At 38.3% G+C, this 22,571-nt stretch overlaps 1 protein-coding gene across 1 annotated transcript; it reads left to right on the top strand.

Annotated features, from left to right (window-relative positions):
- The first annotated feature begins 1,315 nt into the window (after positions 1–1,315).
- On the top strand, positions 1,316–22,214 carry LOC128997680 (ribosome biogenesis protein BOP1 homolog). Its single transcript, XM_054423326.1, has 14 exons — positions 1,316–1,524; positions 3,895–4,338; positions 7,730–7,881; positions 8,765–8,882; positions 9,926–10,078; positions 11,153–11,338; positions 11,986–12,153; positions 12,527–12,701; positions 15,536–15,745; positions 17,100–17,203; positions 17,884–18,057; positions 18,783–18,882; positions 19,484–19,679; positions 22,013–22,214. The coding sequence occupies exons 1-14, from the start codon at positions 1,423–1,425 to the stop codon at positions 22,164–22,166; spliced, it is 2,436 nt and encodes an 811-aa protein (XP_054279301.1). The 5' UTR covers positions 1,316–1,422; the 3' UTR covers positions 22,167–22,214.
- Positions 22,215–22,571: the final 357 nt, after the last annotated feature.

Raw genomic sequence — 22,571 nt, 5'->3', positions numbered from 1 at the left:
ATCATGGGCTACAGGAGCGTGACCTGACCCCACAATACCAGTCTATACGTTATGTGGCTGTGGAAAAGGGGGTGGTACACAGTCTTAAGGTAGGACTGGGTTATGATTGACCTTAGTTTTCTCAGCAGAAACACAGACTTTTTCGATGTGGTATATAAGTCCAGCTGCACTTAGTGTCAATCCAAAAGCCAAGCAGCTTAACAGGTTAATCCACCTCCTCTCTAGTTTTGAGGGTGCATACCAAAGACTGAGTCTTGTCTTCGTTTATCTTCAGCTTGTTTGTGATAAACCAATCCTTGGCCGCGCCAGCAGATGTTCGGCTTCTGTTTTCAGCTCTGACAGGTCTCGCCCTCGAGAGAGTGAGGTTGTATCGTCTGCAAATAGCAGTGTGTGACCGTTTAGTGATGTCATTGATCATCACTGTAAAAAGTAATGGGCCAAGGACCGATCCATGTGGAACTCCGTAGATGTACGCCAAGTCTAAAAGAGGCCCCACTCAGTGATACGATTTGCTTCCGGTTTTCAAGGTACCCTGCCAGTGTGTTTAGAACCGCCCCACTAATTCCATACTTGCTAAGTGTCATGCGAGACCACCAAACGCCTTGCTGAGATATACTTTACTTTTAATACCTACTTAATACTTTTCGATGAAATGGCGACCATACAAAGTAGGTATTTTAAGCCAAGTATCACATAGGTCCAAGAAGTATACAGACTCACTGTTTTCGAAAGCATCGGTTATCGTCTCAACAAGGTTTTAGAAGGGCTCTAGTGGTGGACCGTCCGCTTCTAAAACCGTGCTGGCCGCTGGGTATGAGATGGGTTGGAAATTGGCCAATATATTTGGGTCCCCTTTCTTGTAGATCGGTATGGTCCTAGCAGTCTTAAGATCACCAGGAAAAATTCCCTTTGAAACGCAGGCATTTATTAGATTGGTAAGAGGTGCTACTATTGTGTCAAACACTGCCTTTAGAACAGAGCAAGAAATCCCATGAATCCTGGCAATGAGATGAGGTGAAGTCTACTTGTGTTGGTTAGTCTATGGTATTATCAATTATCAATTATCAATTAGTTAAGATGGGGACGCCCCTATGTGCGTACTGGCACTGGCACAACTTTACTAATTAACATTGTTTTACATATGCAGTTTTTTATTCTCCGGTACTAAAATCATTGAATAAAATAAATACGCATATTATTGCTTCATTGATGTAAAAAGAGAAGAAGTAAAACTACTCCTATTGGTATTGGTGCAAAATAAAAAAAACTCAACACGAGGGCACGTCGCACGTCGGCACGTCTTGTTCTCGTTCTCAACCAAACCAACATAAGTACATAACCTCGTTAACCTCAAACTTTTGACAACTATCTTTGGTCTAATAACTTTGTTTAATTTTTAATTATAGTTATTTAGTTGTTAAAATGAAACGTAAACTAGCCAATAGCGAAAACGTTAAAAGTGGAGGAAGTAAGAATATACAAGGACCATCTAATTCCACTGAAAATGCAAAATATACAGAGGAGGTAGGAAGATTTTGGTTAAAACTTAACTAAAGCTAGGCCTATAAGACATATTTGGTTTTTATTTGTAATTTAATATTTACATGCATTGATAGGTCAAAATCTCAGGGATCATTGTGAACTTGGATTTCTTAAACTCGAACAAAAGTTTGATTCTTTCTACTAAGTTACTTCGTTTACAAATAGACCCACCTAACTTAGTATTGAAAATTGAACATAGGCATAGATGGAATCAAATTTCTTAACGGGGACCGTTACCATCTAAGATTATATAAATAAAATTTGAAATGTTATCGTGAACAGTTCTGCAGAGAACTTGCAATAGGCCTATAGGAAGTTATCAGATGAATAACGTCTTAGACCATAACTTATTGATGAATATCCATGTTTTATTCACTATGTAAACACCCAATTGAGTTATTGATATTTAATCAATAAAAACATTATTATACTACCAAAAACAAATATCTTAGGTAGCCTGATATTAAAATGTAAAAAACAACAACATGGCTTGCGATCTAAATTAATCGAGCTGAAAAACAATTCTACTGTCAATGACATTATTCTGCTCTGTGAATCGAACCTTTCTTCGGACATTTTAGACTCTGGAGTCGTTGGTAATACCCACCAATTTCTCTATTCATCGATGCGATAGATCTTAAACAACCAATGTAATAAACATTCTGGTGGTGGAGCCCTGTTTGCATTTAGAAATAACATACCAAATAGACGCCTCTATTCAAGCTTTAATATCGAATGTGTTTTTGTGTTACTATTCCTGGGGAATAATAGGCCTACCAATATACTTCTGGCTTGTTTCAAACTTGGGATTGATTTCGATGTTAATTGTTGTAAGTTATTGTGATCGTGAATCTTTTGCATAAGCTAGTTTAACTTAAATGTCAATTTATTATTGTTGCTTTTAACCCTTGAGAGCGCGCGCGGGGTAGTTTTTCTCCAGGTCTATTTTCAATTCGCAGCCGACACGTTACGAGCTTTTCTATTGCTTACTCCCCCTCAATACCTTCAAGTCAACTTGTCCACTGTCTGACCTTGGAGGTGCCAATTAGCAGTAGTGTGTCCATGGCGGTCCCCCACGCGCGCGCTCACGCTATACATTCATAGTTTGTGAATTGGGCGAATTACTAATTATGTATTAGTTGGAAGATGTCCATGAGTGTGTTATTTGTGCATATGACACTAGGGCATGAATTGCTGTTGCCTTATCTTCAATCAATCCAGAAGTAAAATAGTAACGCTATCTTGCAACTTGAAGGCCAGAATAAAACTTGCAATAGGTTATAAACAGAGAGAAAATATACGACAACTAGCAAGAAAAAGTTTGAGTTGTGACTTCTGTCCATGAAGTTAAGATCAAAAGAGGACAAAAATCTGCAACTATTGTTGAAAAAGTATTTGTAAGGACCATCTTGTGGAAACTTATAAGGACTAATTAAAATTAAAATTCATTTCCATTCTAGCTCCTGAGCTGTTGTATTCAATATAATAAATAGGTTACATACCGTACCTTATGAATCCGACAAACAGCTCGTTTTAATTGAAGGTCGTTTACATGTTTCGGCTTGTATCGGCCATTGTTAAAACGTCGCAGTTGGATGGTGAAATCCTTGTCATTGTTTTCTACTAAAAGTATATACACAAACACATACACACGGACGGGACAAAATCATTTGAAACGAATAATACTTTAAATAGGCTTATTACATAAAATACACGGGCAGGACGCACGCACACCGTTGTCAAGGTCAGGATGCAGACTCAATAAGACAATGATTTCACCATCCAACTGCGACGTTTTGACAATGGCCGATACAAGCCGAAACATGTAAACGACCTTCAATTAAAACGAGCTGTTTGTCAGAATTATAAGTTATGTAACCTATTTAATATATTATAAGGACTGTTTTTACGTGTGAAAACCAGACTTTTTAAAGATAATTGAAGGTTTAAAATATCATTTATTTGTGTTTTGGTATTTAAATTCAAAGTTTAAGTATATTTTAATCAAGTAGCCTATTATGTTGTTTTATAATTAAAATCCTAAAAAAACACAATGGGGTAAAAAATTACCCCACGTGCGTTCTCGTGTTTTGACGGTAGGCGCGCGCTCTTCAGGGTTAAGGAGCTACCATATTTATTTGCAACCTATGGCCGTGCCATTGTTGCTCGTTGATTGCTTCATTTCCGTATTTTATGTAGGCTATACTTTTTTCCTATGTATTTTATGCTAAATGAATGAATAAAAGAGGATGCTAAATCAAAGATGTCTGCTTAAATAATCAATGTAGGCCTAGTGTTTTGTAATTTGGTGTAGATTAGTAATTCATTTCTAATGCTTGATCTGCTGTTTAGGACAATCAATTGGGAGAAATTGCTGAATACTCCAATGAAGACGACAGCTCAGATGATGAAGGGTTAGAGTTTGAAGATGATAGTGAACAAGAAAACGAAGAAGATGAAGAATCATCAGTCGAAGAAGAGGAGGAATCAGTTTCTGAAGATGAAAACAGTGATGCAGAAAGCGATTCCGGAACGGCCGTAAGTGATGAGCTTGAATGGGAATCTGATAATGATGAAAACAACAAGAGTGAGAAAGATTCAAAGAACAAAAAGAAAGTTCCCACAATTATTAAAGATCACGCAAAGTCACTTAAGATGAACAACAGTAAAGAAAAAACTGATTCCATTGAAAAAATTCACATTGAGAACGTGGTAAAGGAAGCAAATAATACAACTATAGATGAAAAAACCAAAACAGAGAATGAATACGAGGAAGGTGATACCTCTGATGAAGAAGTAAGTCACTTGATGTTTTCTTTAATTTGTAGGTAAGTTAATTGTTGGATTCTATTTTATGGTTAAGATAAAAGAGGATAACAAAAATTGACATTCGAGTCATTCCACGTCAAATTACCCAAAAAATTTACGTTGTTATGAAACCCACCATCTCAGAATTTAATGAAACTTTGTTAAAATGTTTATTCCTGATTAAAAATACAAAAAAATGTTGAAGATATGGCTGGATACTTTTTTTATAGGCCTATTATTTTTTTTGCGATACGCCATTTTGTCCTTTCATTTAAGATAGGTCCTAATAAGTCCTAACACTTTCAAATTTTTAAGGCAATTTTTGTGTCCTATGTCTTGGAACATAAAAAAAACTAGCCCTATATATAGCTCACTCTAGAGTAGGCCTATATAACAAATTTATAAGAATTATTACCCCAAAGCAGAATGGTTCCTACGTGTCTGCAACGGCCTGTGAAAACCTCAAAATGTGTCCGCAAGCGCTAAAACTAAAAAGCTAAATAATGACTTATATACCGGTATATATATATATATATATTCACTCTTTAGGGCTACTAGTAATATAGTTAAATAAAATAAGTAAATTTCAATAACTTGTATAGCCTACTTTTAAAACAAAAAACTAAAAAAACTATTAAGGGGTAGGCATAATCAGGTTATTTAAATTAACTTTTTTTTTTAAATACGTATATATATACACATACCTTAACAAGTGTTAACAAGGTCTTCAGAAGTAAAACTTTAAATGTACTATAGTTTCTTTATATAAACACACTAGGGATAGACAGGATTGAAATTTTAGTTCGGGACGGGACCGGACGGGATTTTTATTTCCTTCCCGATTTTCGGGACGGGATGGGACAGGATTTTTTTCTGTGCATAAAAAAAGTACTGTATTGCAGTTACCAAAAAAGACATACAAAATCAATTTTTACCATTTTTGGTACTGATCTATAAAAACCAAAAAATGGGTAACAATTTACAGGTACCTATAGAAACTTGTGACTCGCGGGTCACGGGGTGATCGTCTGTAGAACTCACGGTCACGGCGCGATCGTCGTCATGACTCGCGGTCACGGCGCGATCGTCGTCATGACTCGCGGTCACGGCGCGATCGTCGTCATGACTCGCGGTCACGGCGCGATCGTCGGTATGACTCCGCGGTCACGGCGCGATCGTCGGTATGACTCCGCGGTCACGGGGTTATCGTCGGTATGACTCCACGGTCACGGTGCGATCGTCGTCATGACTCGCGGTCACGGCGTGATCGTCGGTATGACTCGCGGTCACGGCTCGATCGTCAGCATGACTCCGCCATCACGGCGCGATCGTCGGTAGGACTCTGCGGTCACGGCGCGATCGTCGGTAGGACTCTGCGGTCACGGCGCGATCGTCGGTATGACTCCGCGGTCACGGGGTTATCGTCGGTATGACTCCACGGTCACGGCGCGATCGTCGGTATGACTCCCCGGTCACGGGGTTATCGTCGGTATGACTCCACGGTCACGGTGCGATCGTCGTCATGACTCGCGGTCACGGCGCGATCGTCGGTATGACTCGCGGTCACGGCTCGATCGTCAGCATGACTCCGCCATCACGGCATGATCGTCAGTATGACTCCGCGGTCACGGCGCGATCGTCGGTAGGACTCTGCGGTCACGGCGCGATCGTCGGTAGGACTCCGCGGTCACGGCGCGATCGTCGGTATGACTCGCGGTCACGGCGTGATCGTTGGTATGACTCGTGGTCACAGCGTGATCGTCGGTAGGACTCCGCGGTCACGGCACGATCGTCGGTATGACTCGCGGTCACGGCGTGATCGTCGTTATGACTCGCGGTCACGGTGCGATCGTCGGTCCAATAATCGCGGCCATGGCGCGATCGTCGTTATGACTCCGTAAATGTGTCCGCAGGCCCGCGTTTCTCGGCGTTTCGTGTCCGCGACAATGTCGCAGCGTCGCTCGTTGTTCTGCTTTGGGGATTATATATTTCAATTTAATTTTTTCAAATTTAACCAACATGGATTGTGAAAAACCGCTAGCCTATATCTTTTTTCTCCAACCAGCTAGAACAATATTTTTTTGCATAATTTTCCTTAAGCTATGACTTGTTTTAAAATATATATAGATATTACCGGTAGTGGGTTTCTTTGTTCAGATATAGGGAAAAAGTTTTTATTTTAATATTAATTAATGCTAAAAATTTAGTAAAATATACCTATCTTGTATCTTATAAAAAAAATACTTGAAACAAGAGTTTGCAGTTATGAAAGCTTAATTTACCTAAGTCCTGTAGTTCTTTGACAATATTAAATTACATTTTTGAAGATTACCCTACTTGATATTTCCTTAAACAAATTTAAAACTTAAAGTTTTTGAGCGGTGAGGCCTATAACTTGAAATGGTTGTAACAAAATAGTTGAATGTTACTTTATTATTGGCTAATTTAGGCCTACAATTTCAGTAAATTTTATGATGAGAGATTACACGTATACAAAGTTTTTTTTTTGATTTGGCAGAATTTCTAAGTCATTCCTGACTAGTACGCCATTTGTTCAGGTTAGATTCAGCCAGCTCTAAATCTTTGGTTGAAATGTTAAAGTTCTACCTGTAGAACTTGTTTGTGGGTCACCAACTGAACATAAAATCTTATCAAAAGGGATAAAACAGGAATCTTCTCTTTGTGGCTAGTAAAATTATTTACTAGGACCATGTCCACGGATGCATGAACACTAGTTCAGCGTTTTCATTTTCATCTGAAGTTGTTGATTCCGAGGCCTAAAATGGACAAAATGGTGTATTGCAAAAAAATTAATATAAAAAAGTATCAGCAGTATCTTCGCAATTTTTTGTATTTTTACTTAGGTCATAGGAATGATCATTTTCACAAAGTTTCATCAAATTCTGAGATGGTTGGTTTCATGGCCTGGGTGATTTGACGTGGAATGACTCATTCATATAATTTAGATCGCCATTGATTTTAGTTACTAGGACGGTAGACTTCCCCTGATACGGACCAGCTAAAGACAATCTAACATAAAAATAGAACACAGTTGAATGAACTATGTTAGCTTCATAGTGTTTTTATACTTTCCTAAATTCATAATAGTTATTTATGGGCCTTCTGCATTAAACAATAATGGTCAAACTTTATCCTGATCATGCTTAAAAAAAAAAACGTATTTCTTGTCAATCTGACATTTTGATTAGTATTAAACTCCCTTGGTCCCTTGTCAGATTATCGTTAAACTATTGATTATCAATATTCATTCTAAAGCATGCTACTGCTTTAACCAGGTAATAGTTAAATGTTAAATTAAAATTATTGTTTTAGAACTGTGTAATCATTTGAGCAGTTTAAAATAATCTTGTTTATGCAGGACATCCGAAATACCATTGGAAACGTACCCAGAGAATGGTATGACGAGTATCGGCATCTCGGCTATGATTGGGACGGAAAGAAGATTTTAAAACCCGAAAAAGGAGACCAACTCGATTACTTTTTAAAACAAGCAGAGGATCCTAACTTTTGGTAAGTTGTGTTTAACTTATGATCAGTGTAGCTTCGCTTAGACTTGACAGTTTTATTTTAAGTCATATCTCGGTTATCAAGTTGTCAAGTTATCAAGAGAATACTCTTGGAGCAATATTTGTAACATGTTGGAGGTATAGATGAAGAGTATTTTGTTTTGTGTGAATAGTTTATTAAGAAGTATATTCACTGAAGGAAATATAATTAACCCTTTGAGCTCCAAAGGATGGTATATTTTGGTTGGACACAACATAACCATAGTGACCAACATTTGGGTGGACCGATGCTTCTAGGTGTTGAATGAGGCAACTCAAACCGTGAATTACTTTAATGTACTCACCAAACTTTAACCTACAACTACTGTATATATTTGAGTAGGCCTACTTACAACTTGATAGTCAAATTTGGAACTACTAAGCTTGGGGTTTTCGTTCAGTGTTGTTAGAGTAGCCTAGTAGACAGCTAAGTCTCATCAATGGCTGAGAGGTCTTCACTTCCTGATCAGGGGATAGCATTGAAGTTTGAATACTATCTTGGTCTAGATGTGCTACTCATGAAAAGTTGATATGTCTGTAAAACCTCGGTACCGTAGGAGAGGTACCTTAAAAACAAACGGTTGACTTCTAGGCCAACCGGTTCTAGGTTAACAGAAAGGGTAAATTCTTTGGAAATTGCAACTTAAATCACACATTTGCTATTGCATTTATTTACTGTGTGTGTATTTACACCAAACATAATTTAGTTTTCATACGTCTAACAAGTATCGCTCACAATTAAATGTTCAGCAATTGTTGTTAACCCATTGTGTTTTGTGGTTGATTGTATTCACAAGTTAGTGTGTGCTTGTGTTTGGACATCCTCTGATAAATTTGTCAATTTGCAGGAGGACAGTTGTTGATGCGCAGACAGGCCAGGACGTTGTTCTCAGTGACAAGGACATTGAGTTAATCCAGAGAATGTTGTCTCACAAAGTGCCTGATCCTGAATTTGAAGAGTATCCTGTAAGTGTTACAGTATATTTTTGCCAAGACTATTTTAACCCCATTCAAACTTATTATGAATTAAATTTTCATGTTTGTATTCAGATTCAAACCCAAGTAGGTATATTAAAAAAGTTACTGTCTCAGCAGGGGTTTGTTTAGTGCAACAATTAAATATTTTTTTTAGAAAAGCATATTTTAAATTAAAATATCCCATAGAGGTTAAATATCCGGTTACCAAAGTAATCCTTTGTCGTCAGAATGCCAACCTGTTTTGACACACTTACGGTACCGTTGTCAAGGTGTTAAGTTGTCGTTCCTAGGAGGTCATCAGAATGCCTCCAAAACACACACACAGACAAAAAAAAAACCTATTCCATGGCCATACAACTAATTGTCTTGGCTAGCGCTTCTGTGAGTTTAAAGAGTAACTTAGACTTAAGTTACACACTTAAGACACCTCAAAAATGAAATTTTACTAGTTTTGAGTAAAAAGGAAGTACAATTAGTATTTTACTAATGTAGCCTACATCCAAACGTGACACATAGGCGTACCTGTACCTGAAAACTTATTAGTTAGATTTGCTTTTGAAATTTACTTAAATTTTTTGTCCGAGTGATAGCCTACATTTCAAACTCACAAATGAAAAATAATATTTAAAAGTTAAAGTAAATTTTTCTTCTAATTTTGTTGTGCTATCATTAGCTTATCATAATACCGCCACTGTTTGTCTATAAATGAGCAACATTGCAGTTCCTTCCAACATTGCACTAATTGGCCTACTGAACACAATAGCTCGGTATAGGTCGGCCGCTTATAAAACGACCTGCGCGCTAATGCTAAACCAATGTTGGAGGAGGTCGCTTTCTAAGCGGCCGAACTATAGTATGTACTCTCATGGTTCGGTATATAACAATTTTTTTTTGTCACTACACAGACCAGTTGGTCTAGATATGGGGACAAGCAGAGCAGATGCAAAAAGAAAATAAGGAGTACCTATTGTAAAGGATGTTGAATTAGACTGAATAGGTACATGTAATCTATATTGATATTTTTATTACAGGAATGGGTTGAATGGTTCACTTCTGATGTTATGAAGATGCCAGTGAGGAAGTTTCCTGATCACAAACGGTCGTTTTTACCCAGCCGGAGTGAGAAAGAAAAAGTATCAAAGTATGTCCATGCTCTTAAAATGGGATGGATGAAGTCATCAAAGGTAATTGTTAAGTTGTTTCAAAATATAGTTAACTCTTGGTAGTCAGTTAATAAACTTAATAGGCTAGTCCTTTAATACCGTTGGTTTCTCATACTGCACTCATTCCCTCATCTGAATAATGTTACATTGTGAATAATTATCAGAACTGTGAATTCATCATTCAGTAATGTGAGTGATTTTTCTTCAAGTTTCGCCCTTTTTGGCACACTTATCTTTCTTGTACCAATTATATTACAAATTTCAACGTCTATCTATAGGCTCCTAATTTATAAATTGAAATATCTTGGATACTACCCTTTCTGGAATCTTTCTTTAAACCAATCCAACTTGACCGTCAAGTTATAGTTCAACTCAACCTAAGCCTTTGGGTTACGCCTATGGTTTAGCCATAAAAACAAAATATTAGACCCTACGAGATAATGGCATGTAACCCCCCTATCGCATGTAACCCCTATCGCATGTAGGCCCTAGTGTGTATTAAAATTCTGGATGGTTAAAATGACCATGTTGACAGTAATTATAATTTTTGCAGACAAAGCATCAGAGATAACTTGCTATTTAGAACTCATCATTACAAAAGTATTTTTAAAAGTGTGCTTTATGATACTTTGGGTATCAAAACCTTTAATAATGGTTTATCTCAGAACTTACCAAAAAACTTGCAGAATTCTTTCCCTATCCTAAATTGTATTGGTAACCCAGTCTTAAGTGCTCTAATAAAAAAATCAACACATATTAACCACATGTCTTTTATTGGACTTTTCGATTACGAATAATTATACAAATAATATTATTGTTAAAAAAAAAATGTTTTGTACTAAACGCTGCAGCCCCCTTTAGCTGTCTTAGGGAAATATGGCACTGATTGAAAGCCCAACTAAGGATAGCTTGGTACAATTTCAAACCATTAAAATCTTCTGTTTTTTCTAGGATGGTGCTCTAACCAAAGGTTTCGAAGTTGGAATGTTCAAGATCATAGGTTTAATCGTTTTAAAAAATCCATTAGGAATGCCAATAGTGTTAAAGATGTATTAAAAACAAGTTTTAAAACATTGAATCATGTAATTTCCGCAGATGCTGAAGAGAGAGAAACGAGAGAAGGAGTTGGCCGGTCCCAAGTTCTACATGTTGTGGCAGAGTGACGAGGTGGCTGAGGAGATGAGGAGGATACACAGCCACATCCCGGCACCTAAGAGACAACTCCCCGGACACGCTGAGTCTTATAACCCACCTGAGGAGTATCTGTTCAATGAGAAAGAGGTAGGCAATCTACTGGTCACTGAAGTCATAAAAACTGACTGGTACTGGTGTCTGAGTCAGTGACTGAGTCACTGATTTTATTATCAGGTCACTGAAGTCACTGATTTTGCTAGGGGGTCACAGAAGTCATTGAAAAGCTACTGATTTCAGTAAGTGGCCACAGAAGTAATTGAAAAGTCACTGATTTCACTAAGGGGTCAAGGAAATTATCGAAAAGTCACTTATTTCACTAGGGGGTCACAGAAGTCGGTTTTACTAGGTTGTTACTGGAAAGGCACCGAGTTCGCCGAAGCTGCTAAAAAATCATTTGTTTTACTAGATGGATTACAGAAGTCAGTAAAGTTGGCCGATTTTACAAGATGGTCACTAGTTGCTGAAAAGCCCCTGATTTTACTGGGGATCTTGGAAGTCAATGAAAGTCTCTGATTTTAGCTTATGGACATTCTTAATTAGCAGATTGTTATCAGGGTCTCAAAAACAAAATATTAAAAATTAACATTTACTTTTATCATCCAACATAGTTACAAGCAAATTTGGGAACAAAAATATACCCAAATTCATTATTAGGGGTTTTCAGTTCAAGACTAGTTTCCCAAAAAATGTATTTCATTAACAAGTAAAATTCAATGATTTGTCATTTGTTCCAGCTAAAATACTTCAACAGAGAAAAGAAGTCACTGGGAAAAAAGAAGCTGCACTTTATTCCTCAGAAGTACAACTCGTTGCGAGAAGTGCCTGCTTACAACAGATACATCAGGGAACGATTCATGCGATGTATAGACTTGTATTTGTGTCCACGAGCTATCAAGATGAAGGTGAGGTGGGAAAGAATATCAAGACAGATTGAAAAGCAATCATTGAATAGTATATTTCACAAATAGAGCCTAAATATTCTATCAAAAGGTAATCCGAGCGGGTCTAGTTGTAGTAAGCAAAACTTCGATCCCCGAGGTTCGGGGTTCAAAACCCACCTATCAACAATGGATCTAAGTGATAATTCCATAACCTCTAGGCCTAGTAACGTAAAAAACAAACCCGGGCTAGAGCCCAAGTAATATTTTTGAATGTAGCGCTTTAAAAACCTTGCATTCCCTCATAGGCTGTGTTATTACAATCTCCCATTGTCCACTCATTCTCTATAGTGAGTATATGACAATAGACAACTAACTAACTTTCTTGTATTTTCAGCTGACAATAGAACCGGAAGACTTGGTGCCACAACTGCCCAACCCCAAGGATCTTCAGCCCTTCCCCAACGTCATGTCTTTGATCTACCAAGGCCACACGGATATGGTCAGATGCATGTCTGTTGACCCTAAAGGACAATATCTACTGTCAGGATCTGACGATCTTACTGTCAAAGGTAAGATTTTTGTGGGACAAGGAACAAATTATTAGGCATTTGCTAATTATATTTGGTTTTTAAGAGTCCTAGGAGGCTAGCGGCCATCTTGGATTATTTTGAACAGCTGTTCATGGGTTATTTACCATCCAAAAATATTTGTTCAGATACCAAAGTTATTGTAATTAAAATATCTGGTGCACTATGGGATTAGAAATTTTCTTCCTACTTTTGTAATTTATTGTTTTATGAGTTACAACGTCCTACATTTAAGTGTTGAGTCAACCTCAAAATGAGGCTGCAGAAGACATATTTTAGTAGAGACAAGATATTTAAGTCCTGATATGTTACAGTGTGGGAGATATCAACAGCCAGGTGTCTAAAGACTATCCCAGTAGGAGGGACAGTGCGTAGTGTAGCCTGGTGTCCCAACCCTGCTCTGCCTCTCATAGCAGTAGCAGCTGATTGTAAATGTCTCCTGATATGTTACAGTGTGGGAGATATCCACAGCTAGGTGTCTAAAGACTATCCCAGTAGGAGGGACAGTGCGTAGTGTAGCCTGGTGTCCCAACCCTGCTCTGTCTCACATAGCAGTAGCAGCTGATTGTAAATGTCTCCTGATATGTTACAGTGTGGGAGATATCCACAGCCAGGTGTCTAAAGACTATCCCAGTAGGAGGGAGAGTGCGTAGTGTAGCCTGGTGTCCCAACCCTGCGCTGTCTCTCATAGCAGTAGCAGCTGATTGTAAATGTCTCCTGATATGTTACAGTGTGGGAGATATCAACAGCCAGGTGTCTAAAGACTATCCCAGTAGGAGGGACAGTGCGTAGTGTAGCCTGGTGTCCCAACCCTGCTCTGTCTCTCATAGCAGTAGCAGCTGATTGTAAATGTCTCCTGATATGTTACAGTGTGGGAGATATCCACAGCTAGGTGTCTAAAGACTATTCCAGTAGGAGGGACAGTGCATAGTGTAGCCTGGTGTCCCAACCCTGCTCTGTCTCTCGTAGCAGTAGCAGCTGATTGTAAATGTCTCCTGATATGTTACAGTGTGGGAGATATCCACAGCCAGGTGTCTAAAGACTTTCCCAGTAGGAGGGACAGTGCGTAGTGTAGCCTGGTGTCCCAACCCTGCTCTGTCTCTCGTAGCAGTAGCAGCTGATTGTAAATGTCTCCTGATATGTTACAGTGTCGGAGATATCCACAGCCAGGTGTCTAAAGACTATCCCAGTAGGAGGGACAGTACGTAGTGTAGCCTGGTGTCCCAACCCTGCTCTGTCCCTCATAGCAGTAGCAGCTGATTGTAAATGTCTCCTGATATGTTACAGTGTGGGAGATATCCACAGCCAGGTGTCTAAAGACTATCCCAGTAGGAGGGACAGTGCATAGTGTAGCATGGTGTCCCAACCCTGCTCTGTCTCTCATAGCAGTAGCAGCTGATTGTAAATGTCTCCTGATATGTTACAGTGTGGGAGATATCCACAGCCAGGTGTGTAAAGACTATCCCAGTAGGAGGGACAGTGCGAAGTGTAGCCTGGTGTCCCAACCCTGCTCTGTCTCTCATAGCAGTAGCAGCTGATTGTAAATGTCTCCTGATATGTTACAGTGTGGGAGATATCCACAGCTAGGTGTCTAAAGACTATTCCAGTAGGAGGGACAGTGCATAGTGTAGCCTGGTGTCCCAACCCTGCTCTGTCTCTCATAGCAGTAGCAGCTGATTGTAAATGTCTCCTGATATGTTACAGTGTGGGAGATATCCACAGCCAGGTGTCTAAAGACTATCCCAGTAGGAGGGACAGTGCGTAGTGTAGCCTGGTGTCCCAACCCTGCTCTGTCTCTCATAGCAGTAGCAGCTGATTGTAAATGTCTCCTGATATGTTACAGTGTCGGAGATATCCACAGCCAGGTGTCTAAAGACTATCCCAGTAGGAGGGACAGTGCGTAGTGTAGCCTGGTGTCCCAACCCTGCTCTGTCTCTCATAGCAGTAGCAGCTGATTGTAAATGTCTCCTGATATGTTACAGTGTGGGAGATATCCACAGCTAGGTGTCTAAAGACTATTCCAGTAGGAGGGACAGTGCATAGTGTAGCCTGGTGTCCCAACCCTGCTCTGTCTCTCATAGCAGTAGCAGCTGATTGTAAATGTCTCCTGATATGTTACAGTGTGGGAGATATCCACAGCCAGGTGTCTAAAGACTATCCCAGTAGGAGGGACAGTGCATAGTGTAGCCTGGTGTCCCAACCCTGCTCTGTCTCTCATAGCAGTAGCAGCTGATTGTAAATGTCTCCTGATATGTTACAGTGTGGGAGATATCCACAGCTAGGTGTCTAAAGACTATTCCAGTAGGAGGGACAGTGCATAGTGTAGCCTGGTGTCCCAACCCTGCTCTGTCTCTCATAGCAGTAGCAGCTGATTGTAAATGTCTCCTGATATGTTACAGTGTGGGAAATATCCACAGCCAGGTGTGTAAAGACTATCCCAGTAGGAGGGACAGTGCGAAGTGTAGCCTGGTGTCCCAACCCTGCTCTGTCTCTCATAGCAGTAGCAGCTGATTGTAAATGTCTCCTGATATGTTACAGTGTGGGAGATATCCACAGCTAGGTGTCTAAAGACTATCCCAGTAGGAGGGACAGTGCGTAGTGTAGCCTGGTGTCCCAACCCTGCTCTGTCTCTCATAGCAGTAGCAGCTGATTGTAAATGTCTCCTGATATGTTACAGTGTGGGAGATATCCACAGCTAGGTGTCTAAAGACTATCCCTGTAGGAGGGACAGTGCGTAGTGTAGCCTGGTGTCCCAACCCTGCTCTGTCTCTCATAGCAGTAGCAGCTGATTGTAAATGTCTCCTGATATGTTACAGTGTGGGAGATATCCACAGCTAGGTGTCTAAAGACTATTCCAGTAGGAGGGACAGTGCGTAGTGTAGCCTGGTGTCCCAACCCTGCTCTGCCTCTCATAGCAGTAGCAGCTGATCGTAAATGTCTTCTAATCAACCCTGGCGTCGGAGATTCTCTAGTCATTGAGAAAACAGACTCCGTCCTCAGTGAACCTCCAGTACAAGATGGGCAAGGTAGGAAATAATCAAAGTGTCTCTACCGGATGTTAAAAATACTGAGAAGCCTTTGATTTGTTCTAGTGATTTACTAAATTCACTGTAAAGGTTAAACATTTCAAATTTATGAATTACGGTGGTGTGTCGAAATAAGCCTAAATTCGTTTTTCTTACAGGGGAGTATGAGGGAATTCACCAAAGGTCATTGATTTTACTTAGTGCAAATTCACTTAGTCATGGATTTTACTTGGGGTGACTATACAGGGTGTTGAAAATGTCTGGAACCAACATTATATCTGGTGAGTGGTTAAAGAAAAACAACTGATATTTTGTGTACGGATATACTATGGTTTTACCTATCTTTTGGTGCCTTATGAAATTTTTTACCACTTATAGGGAACGTCCTGTGGAGGATGCAGTAAAAAGTTTTAATGGAAGCCTATGGTAAATGATACATCATTTTAAAGGCCATTTTTTTCTGAGTAAGGAGCCACAAGTTTCATCTCAAAAGGTCCACCCTAGCAAAAATGGCGACTGTTTGAAATTTAAAAACATTGCTATTTAAATGGTCCGTATTTGTTTCCTTTAAAAGCTATTACAAGCCAGTTATGAAGTACAGTAGTTTATCACGTGGTGAACTAAAAAATTACTGAAAAAAAACATGTAACTAAATTGTTTGTGTTGTTTTACTAAACGTATTTTTAACAGAAATACCAATTAAGCTTTCAATTATTTTCAAAAACTTCAAACAGTCGCCATTTTCGCTAGGGTGGTCCTTTTGAGATGAAACTTGCGGCTCCTTACTCAGAAAAAAATGGCCTTTAAAATGATGTATCATTTACCATAGGCTTCCATTAAAGCTTTTTACTGCATCCTCCACAGGACGTTCCCTATAAGTGGGTTTTTAAATTTCAAACAGTCGTCATTTTTGCTAGGGTGGTCCTTTTGAGATGAAACTTGCGGCTCCTTACTCAGAAAAAAATGGCCTTTAAAATGATGTATCATTTACCATAGGCTTCCATTAAAACTTTTTACTGCATCCTCCACAGGACGTTCCCTATAAGTGGTAAAAAATTTCATAAGGCACCAAAAGATAGGTAAAACCATAGTATATCTGTACACAAAATATCAGTTGTTTTTCTTTAACCACTCACCAGATATAATGTTGGTTCCAGACATTTTCAACACCCTGTATTTACAAAATGTCACTGATTTTACTAGGGAGTGACAAAATTCACTGTAAAGCAGTCCAATGGCGTAGTTTAGCTCCGTTGGTTTGGAGTTTAGGTTCGGCTGTAGGTCCAATGTATATGGTACAGGTCTCTCAAGCCAGCAGGACCTTGACCACTAACATTTTTTGTATTTTGTATAGTTCCTGAGAGAGTAGCCGTAGCAGTCCAATGGCAGCAAGCAGAGGGGGAGGAATGGGACCGAGGTATCAGAGTTATCGCCAATCACTTCCGGGAGATCAAACAGGTCCGTTCAACCTTTTGACTATGGAGAAGTGTAGGCATTCCATTCCCATGTTAGTCCCTCAGAGTGTGCTGACGTTAATCTACTGATTCTTGTCAAATTCATCAATTTGTGATCCAACCCAAACTGAAAAGGAAAACCAATTGTGAATATGGCCTCTATTAAATTTTATAGTATCCAAAACTAAGGAGAAAGATAATTTAGACAAACGAAACAAAATGGATACAACTTGTGATGTATACTCCGGTTAATGGTACATCACAGCTCGTGCAGATAAGTGGGTTAAACATGAACAAATTATCAAATTTGGAAGGTGAAAAGTTAATTCTTGGTGAAATGATCTGATTCTCACTAATTTTCACCTTTTTCCCAAAAAAATATTGTTTTTTTGTGTTTGGGCTTAGTAAGTGATGTTTCTATTTCGTTTGTATTTTTTAACATTTTATATGGGAACGGTTCTACCCCTGGACATATGGCATCCGGGACCAAAACCTACCTCTGAGAATTTTGGATCAAAAGGGAAACCTTCAGTTTTGGAGGACTAGAGGTAGGACTGTTCACTCACATATTCGAACAGAATTAAATGGCGTTGCGCTGTAGATAAACAAAAACATGATGAGTTCATCTAGTTTGAAAAAAATAATTTGCTAAAGTTTTTGTTCTTTTACTCATGGCGTTACCAGGTAACCTGGCATGGACGAGGTGACTACTTCGCTACAGTGATGCCCGAGGGTGAGAACAGATCCGTGTTGATTCATCAACTGTCCAAGAGAAGATCAATGTTGCCCTTCAGTAGACCCAAGGGTAGGGTCCAGTGTGTACTCTTCCACCCTGTCAGGCCTTACTTCTTTGTGGCAGTAAGTTGTGGTTACTTAACCAATGGTAAGAGTACTTAACAAATAAATATAATACATTGAGAATTCAGGACCTCTTAAGAGAGCAGGTTAGAAATGTTCAAATAATTTCCAGAAAGAAAGGTACATTAGGCTAGGACAAAATATAATTTTTTTTTTTTAGAGAAAACAACTTGCCTTTAAGAACTTATTAAGGGGAAAGGGAGAATACACAACTAACTCACCTGAAGAAAGAGTCCCAGGAAGTTAAATGTACACAAAAAAGTAACACAGACTGATCATTCGCCCCTTTCAAGAGCTTCTTCGGAGGTAGAATCTGGTCGTTCTACCCCTGAAGAAATTCCTGAAAGGGGCAAAATATCAGCCCCTTTTTCAGTTACTTTTTGTGTTCTTTTATCTTCCTGGGACTCTTTCTTTAGGTGAGTTAGTTGTATATCCTTAATTTCTTAGTTATGTTTGTGACTTTTGGTCTTCAAACTATAACAAAAGTTCCTAAGCCATTCTGAGAATAGTTAACCAATAATTGTCAAATAAATTAATGAATTAGAGTGTTTAAACATATTGTACAAGTATTTCTATTTTAAGAGTAGTTTATCTGTAATAAGAGCCAATTTTGAGAGTTTTTGTCTTTACTTACTATATATTATTTTTTAAACAATATTTATCTTCAGCCTGATGTTTATGTCTTTAATGTTTGTAAGTAAATCATGTCTTTATGAAAATTTCAGACTCAGCACAATGTCAGAGTGTACGATGTTGTCAAACAAGAAATGGTGAAGAAATTGTACTCAAACTCCCGTTGGATTTCAAGCATGTCTATACATCCAGGTGAGTTTTATGTGACATTTTATACTTGATAATTGATTAAATGAAAGTCATAATTAATATAATTGAAAGTCATAAGTAATATAATTGACTGACATTTGCGTAGTTAACACTGATGACAAATTACATTAATAAGAATAAGGTAAAAATCTTCGTACCCATTAATAGTTCTGTTGATTCTGAATTGATCCCTGTATTTTTTTAATCAAGTACTCTTAGACTTTTTATCTATGCCAAGAGTGGTTAGAACATCTATTGAATTATGACTCATGTGCAATATTATTTTGTTGAATTGTTGCAAAACTTGTCATCTCTAAGTGAAGCTGGCAGATGGTGAATCTAACTAATCACATGCTGTTATCCGATTGTGATATGAAAAGTCCCGCTCATTTGTCTGATCCTCTCCTCGCGCCACAAACCCTTTTGTAACTAATTGGTTTTAAAACCATGGTTGCTTAACCAAAAATGATCATCGGCAGTACAACATGTACTTCTTCACCTTTTATTTGTATGAACATGAGTGGGTAAAAACAATGAGTAGTGCTTTATTCCCTGTATCCTATATGTATCTATGTGCACATTTATAACAGTTTTGTGTTACTAGGAGGTGACAATCTGCTGGTAGGCACGTATGACTGCAAGGTGTTGTGGTTTGACCTGGATCTCTCCACCAAACCATACAAGACTCTAAGGCTTCACAGTACTGCAGTGAGGAGTGTGGCTTATCACAGGACATATCCATTGTTTGCATCTGGATCTGACGATACAAGCCTTATCATTTCACATGGCATGGTCTACAAGTGAGTTTGAGTTTGCATTGTTCTAGGAGAACTCCAATCATCCGAATCGATTAGAACCGTACCATATTCGCATAATCAAACATTAGGATAGTTGGATTCTTTTTACAAAATTCGGGGTAAACTTATTTAATTTATCCTTACATTTTTGCAAAGATATTGCGATTAAAAAATTCACACTTTCGCTGCAATTGCGAAACGACAATGATGACAGTCTAGACGTAAACTCCCGCCGGTTGTGTCGTATCTAGTAATGCGTGTTGTGTTCTTAATGTTTTGATATTTTGTAATTTTTTGTGTAAACTGTGACGACCTTCTCAGGAAGCGACAATGTCCTTGTGAAGCCTGATGATGGTTCCAGTGTTGAACCGAAATTAGTTGCTACCGCAACCATTTGGATTACGTAAAATACATGTATTTAAACCACTACAACAATGATGAAGTCTATCAGACAGCGACAAATGTTTAAGATTTCGCTGAGATGGTGAAAGACATTGATGATGCCTTTTGCTGCAATTGCGGAACGTGATCATGATGTCTACAAGACCGCAGGAGACATTCAAGCTCTTTCTGCAATCACAGAAGACTATGATCATGTTTCCATAACAGCGAGAGAGAGATTTTGATTCTGTGGCAGCGAGAGACAATGATGATGTTTCCGTGACCGTGAGAGATGATTGGGATATTGCCATGATAATGGCTTCTGGCCTCCTTGATAACGATTCATCCTACTGTAGTTTTAGGTTTTTAAAATTTGATAGTTGGAATTTGGATGATTGAAGTTCTATTGTAGTGCTAACTTCAATAGTTTTTATGAAAAATTGTGTAGTATTTGTAAAGTGAAGTACATACATAGTTCAGCCTTTCATAACCGACACTTATGGGACTAAGCTGGAAAACAGATAAACCTCTGTCACTAGCTAAAGTCAAGTTAATTTTTATTGGGAAACTGGCTAGTAGTCAAAAGTATTATATCTTTCAAGATTTATGAATACCTTAGTAAATCACTGAGAACCGGACGCAAGAGTTACTAATAAACCCTGCATCTGGCAAACGACTATTGACTAGTCGCTAAAACTAGTTCACCTACTGGCAAACAACTAGTCACTAGTCATTTGAGCATCAATTTCTTTAACTGTTAAGTTTCAACAAAAAACATTACTGTATTAGATATTGCTTTATTGTTATATTATTTTACAAAGGAGATTCTAACGTTTATTTTGATATAGTGTACAAGTTACCGTGATGCAACATTATTTTGAAAGTTTAATGGTTTACATAACATTCTTTCTTCTATTTTTGACATATAAATAATAATAAATATGACTTTTTTACTTTTTTAATGTAAAGAATCATTTTCTAAAAGTTTTGTATATCTTGGATTTCTAATAAAAAAATCTTTTGTATTTTTCCCAAGCCTATACCTACTTTAAAAAAAATGTTACAGGCCCATTTTTTCCTTTTTTTCTTATAAGTAATCAGTTCTACGAACATTTTTTTGGGGATCTGTCAATGGTTTAAATATGTTTCTTGTAATGACCTGAAAAATAAAATATCAAATAGTATAAACTTTTCTATGGTAGAACACAATTTATACACCTCTAAAGTAACCTATGTATGTACAGTAAAACATGGCCTACCAGTACAGAGATTTGTAGCTGCCAGATGCAGGGTTAAAAAACTTCATCATAGATAGTTCTAACCTATTTTAGACACACAACTTGATCTTAGCTGCCGTATGTTCATGTGAACCGCCTCATGTGATTTTGTGGTCTGCAAAGTCGCGCCTGCGATCTAGTCACAGCCTACTTGCTAGTTTAGTTGCTCGTGTGAACCGGACCTTTTGTGACTCATTATGACCCATCAACTGTCATAGTCATAGTCATATAATCTTTATTCAGGAGTACAACATGTTGCACCAGAATGGCGTTATACAATTTCAGTAACTGTGTCAGTAACTAGACTTGAGGTAAACTATTTTATACACTAGCACATTCTGTGACTGGCTCATTCAACTCAACGCTTGCAAGACAAAGGGGCGTAAGTATATGATTGGCCTATGTACTTACCACATACATAATGGGGTTTAATGGGTTTGTTTGTCTTGCAAGCGACAAATTATGTTCTTTTTTTATAAAACATCCTCAACAGCTGAATCTTATTGATCGTATCAATAAGATGTCTACTTTGGTGTCCAAAAGTCAATGCTAAAACCTAACTGAACCATATCTGCTGTTTATTTTGTTCACGTACGAAATTCAAAGATTTCTTGAGGTCAAATCCTGATATAAGAAACAACAAACCCCATGAACCTCATACTGTATTTTCCATTGCAGTGATCTCCTCCAGAATGCACTGATAGTTCCACTGAAGAGGTTGAGTAACCACGCTCGCACCAATGACTTTGGTGTGTTGGACGTCATGTTTCACCCGTCACAACCCTGGGTGTTCACCTCTGGGGCTGACTCCACCGTCAGACTCTACACGTAATGTAACACTTGTAGGGTTTATTTGTGTAAATAATGGATTTATTTTATAAAAAAATGTGTGTGATTTCTCTTTCCTTTTTTACATGTAATCATGATGATGAGGTTAGGGGGTATACCAGGTTATTATTTTTGTCGGAAATAATTTTATTACTACCATAATGGCCACAAATAATTCAAGAGGGTGACATTGAAGAATTTTAGTACATTTCACGCATTACAGTTAGAGGGGCTATGAACGTTGAAAGAGAGCCTTAGATTTAAAACGATTAAAACTAGAACTCTACAAATATTTTGAGAATAATCTACTTAACTTTGTTACAATTCTAGATTGATTTTGACAAACGACCACTTTTTATTGCGCTTTCAAGAAAGGAGAAGCTCGAAATACTTTAAAAACTTCATATTT

The sequence above is a fragment of the Macrosteles quadrilineatus genome, unplaced genomic scaffold (genome assembly GCF_028750875.1).
Source record: "Macrosteles quadrilineatus isolate MER2022 unplaced genomic scaffold, UCM_ALF_1.0 Scaffold_6__1_contigs__length_79288215, whole genome shotgun sequence".
Taxonomy (NCBI): Eukaryota; Metazoa; Arthropoda; class Insecta; order Hemiptera; family Cicadellidae; genus Macrosteles; species Macrosteles quadrilineatus.
The sequence above is the reverse complement of the archived record's forward strand: the minus strand, read 5'-3'. Positions and strand labels throughout refer to the sequence as shown.

Bases quoted from the DNA above. Each gene is read 5' to 3' on its own strand.
- LOC128997680 (XM_054423326.1), top strand. From the start codon at position 1,423: ATGAAACGTAAACTAGCCAATAGCGAAAACGTTAAAAGTGGAGGAAGT. The intron at 4,339-7,729 runs GTAAGTCACTTG...TTGTTTATGCAG, and splicing joins GTGATACCTCTGATGAAGAA to GACATCCGAAATACCATTGG. The intron at 11,339-11,985 runs GTAGGCAATCTA...CATTTGTTCCAG, and splicing joins ATCTGTTCAATGAGAAAGAG to CTAAAATACTTCAACAGAGA.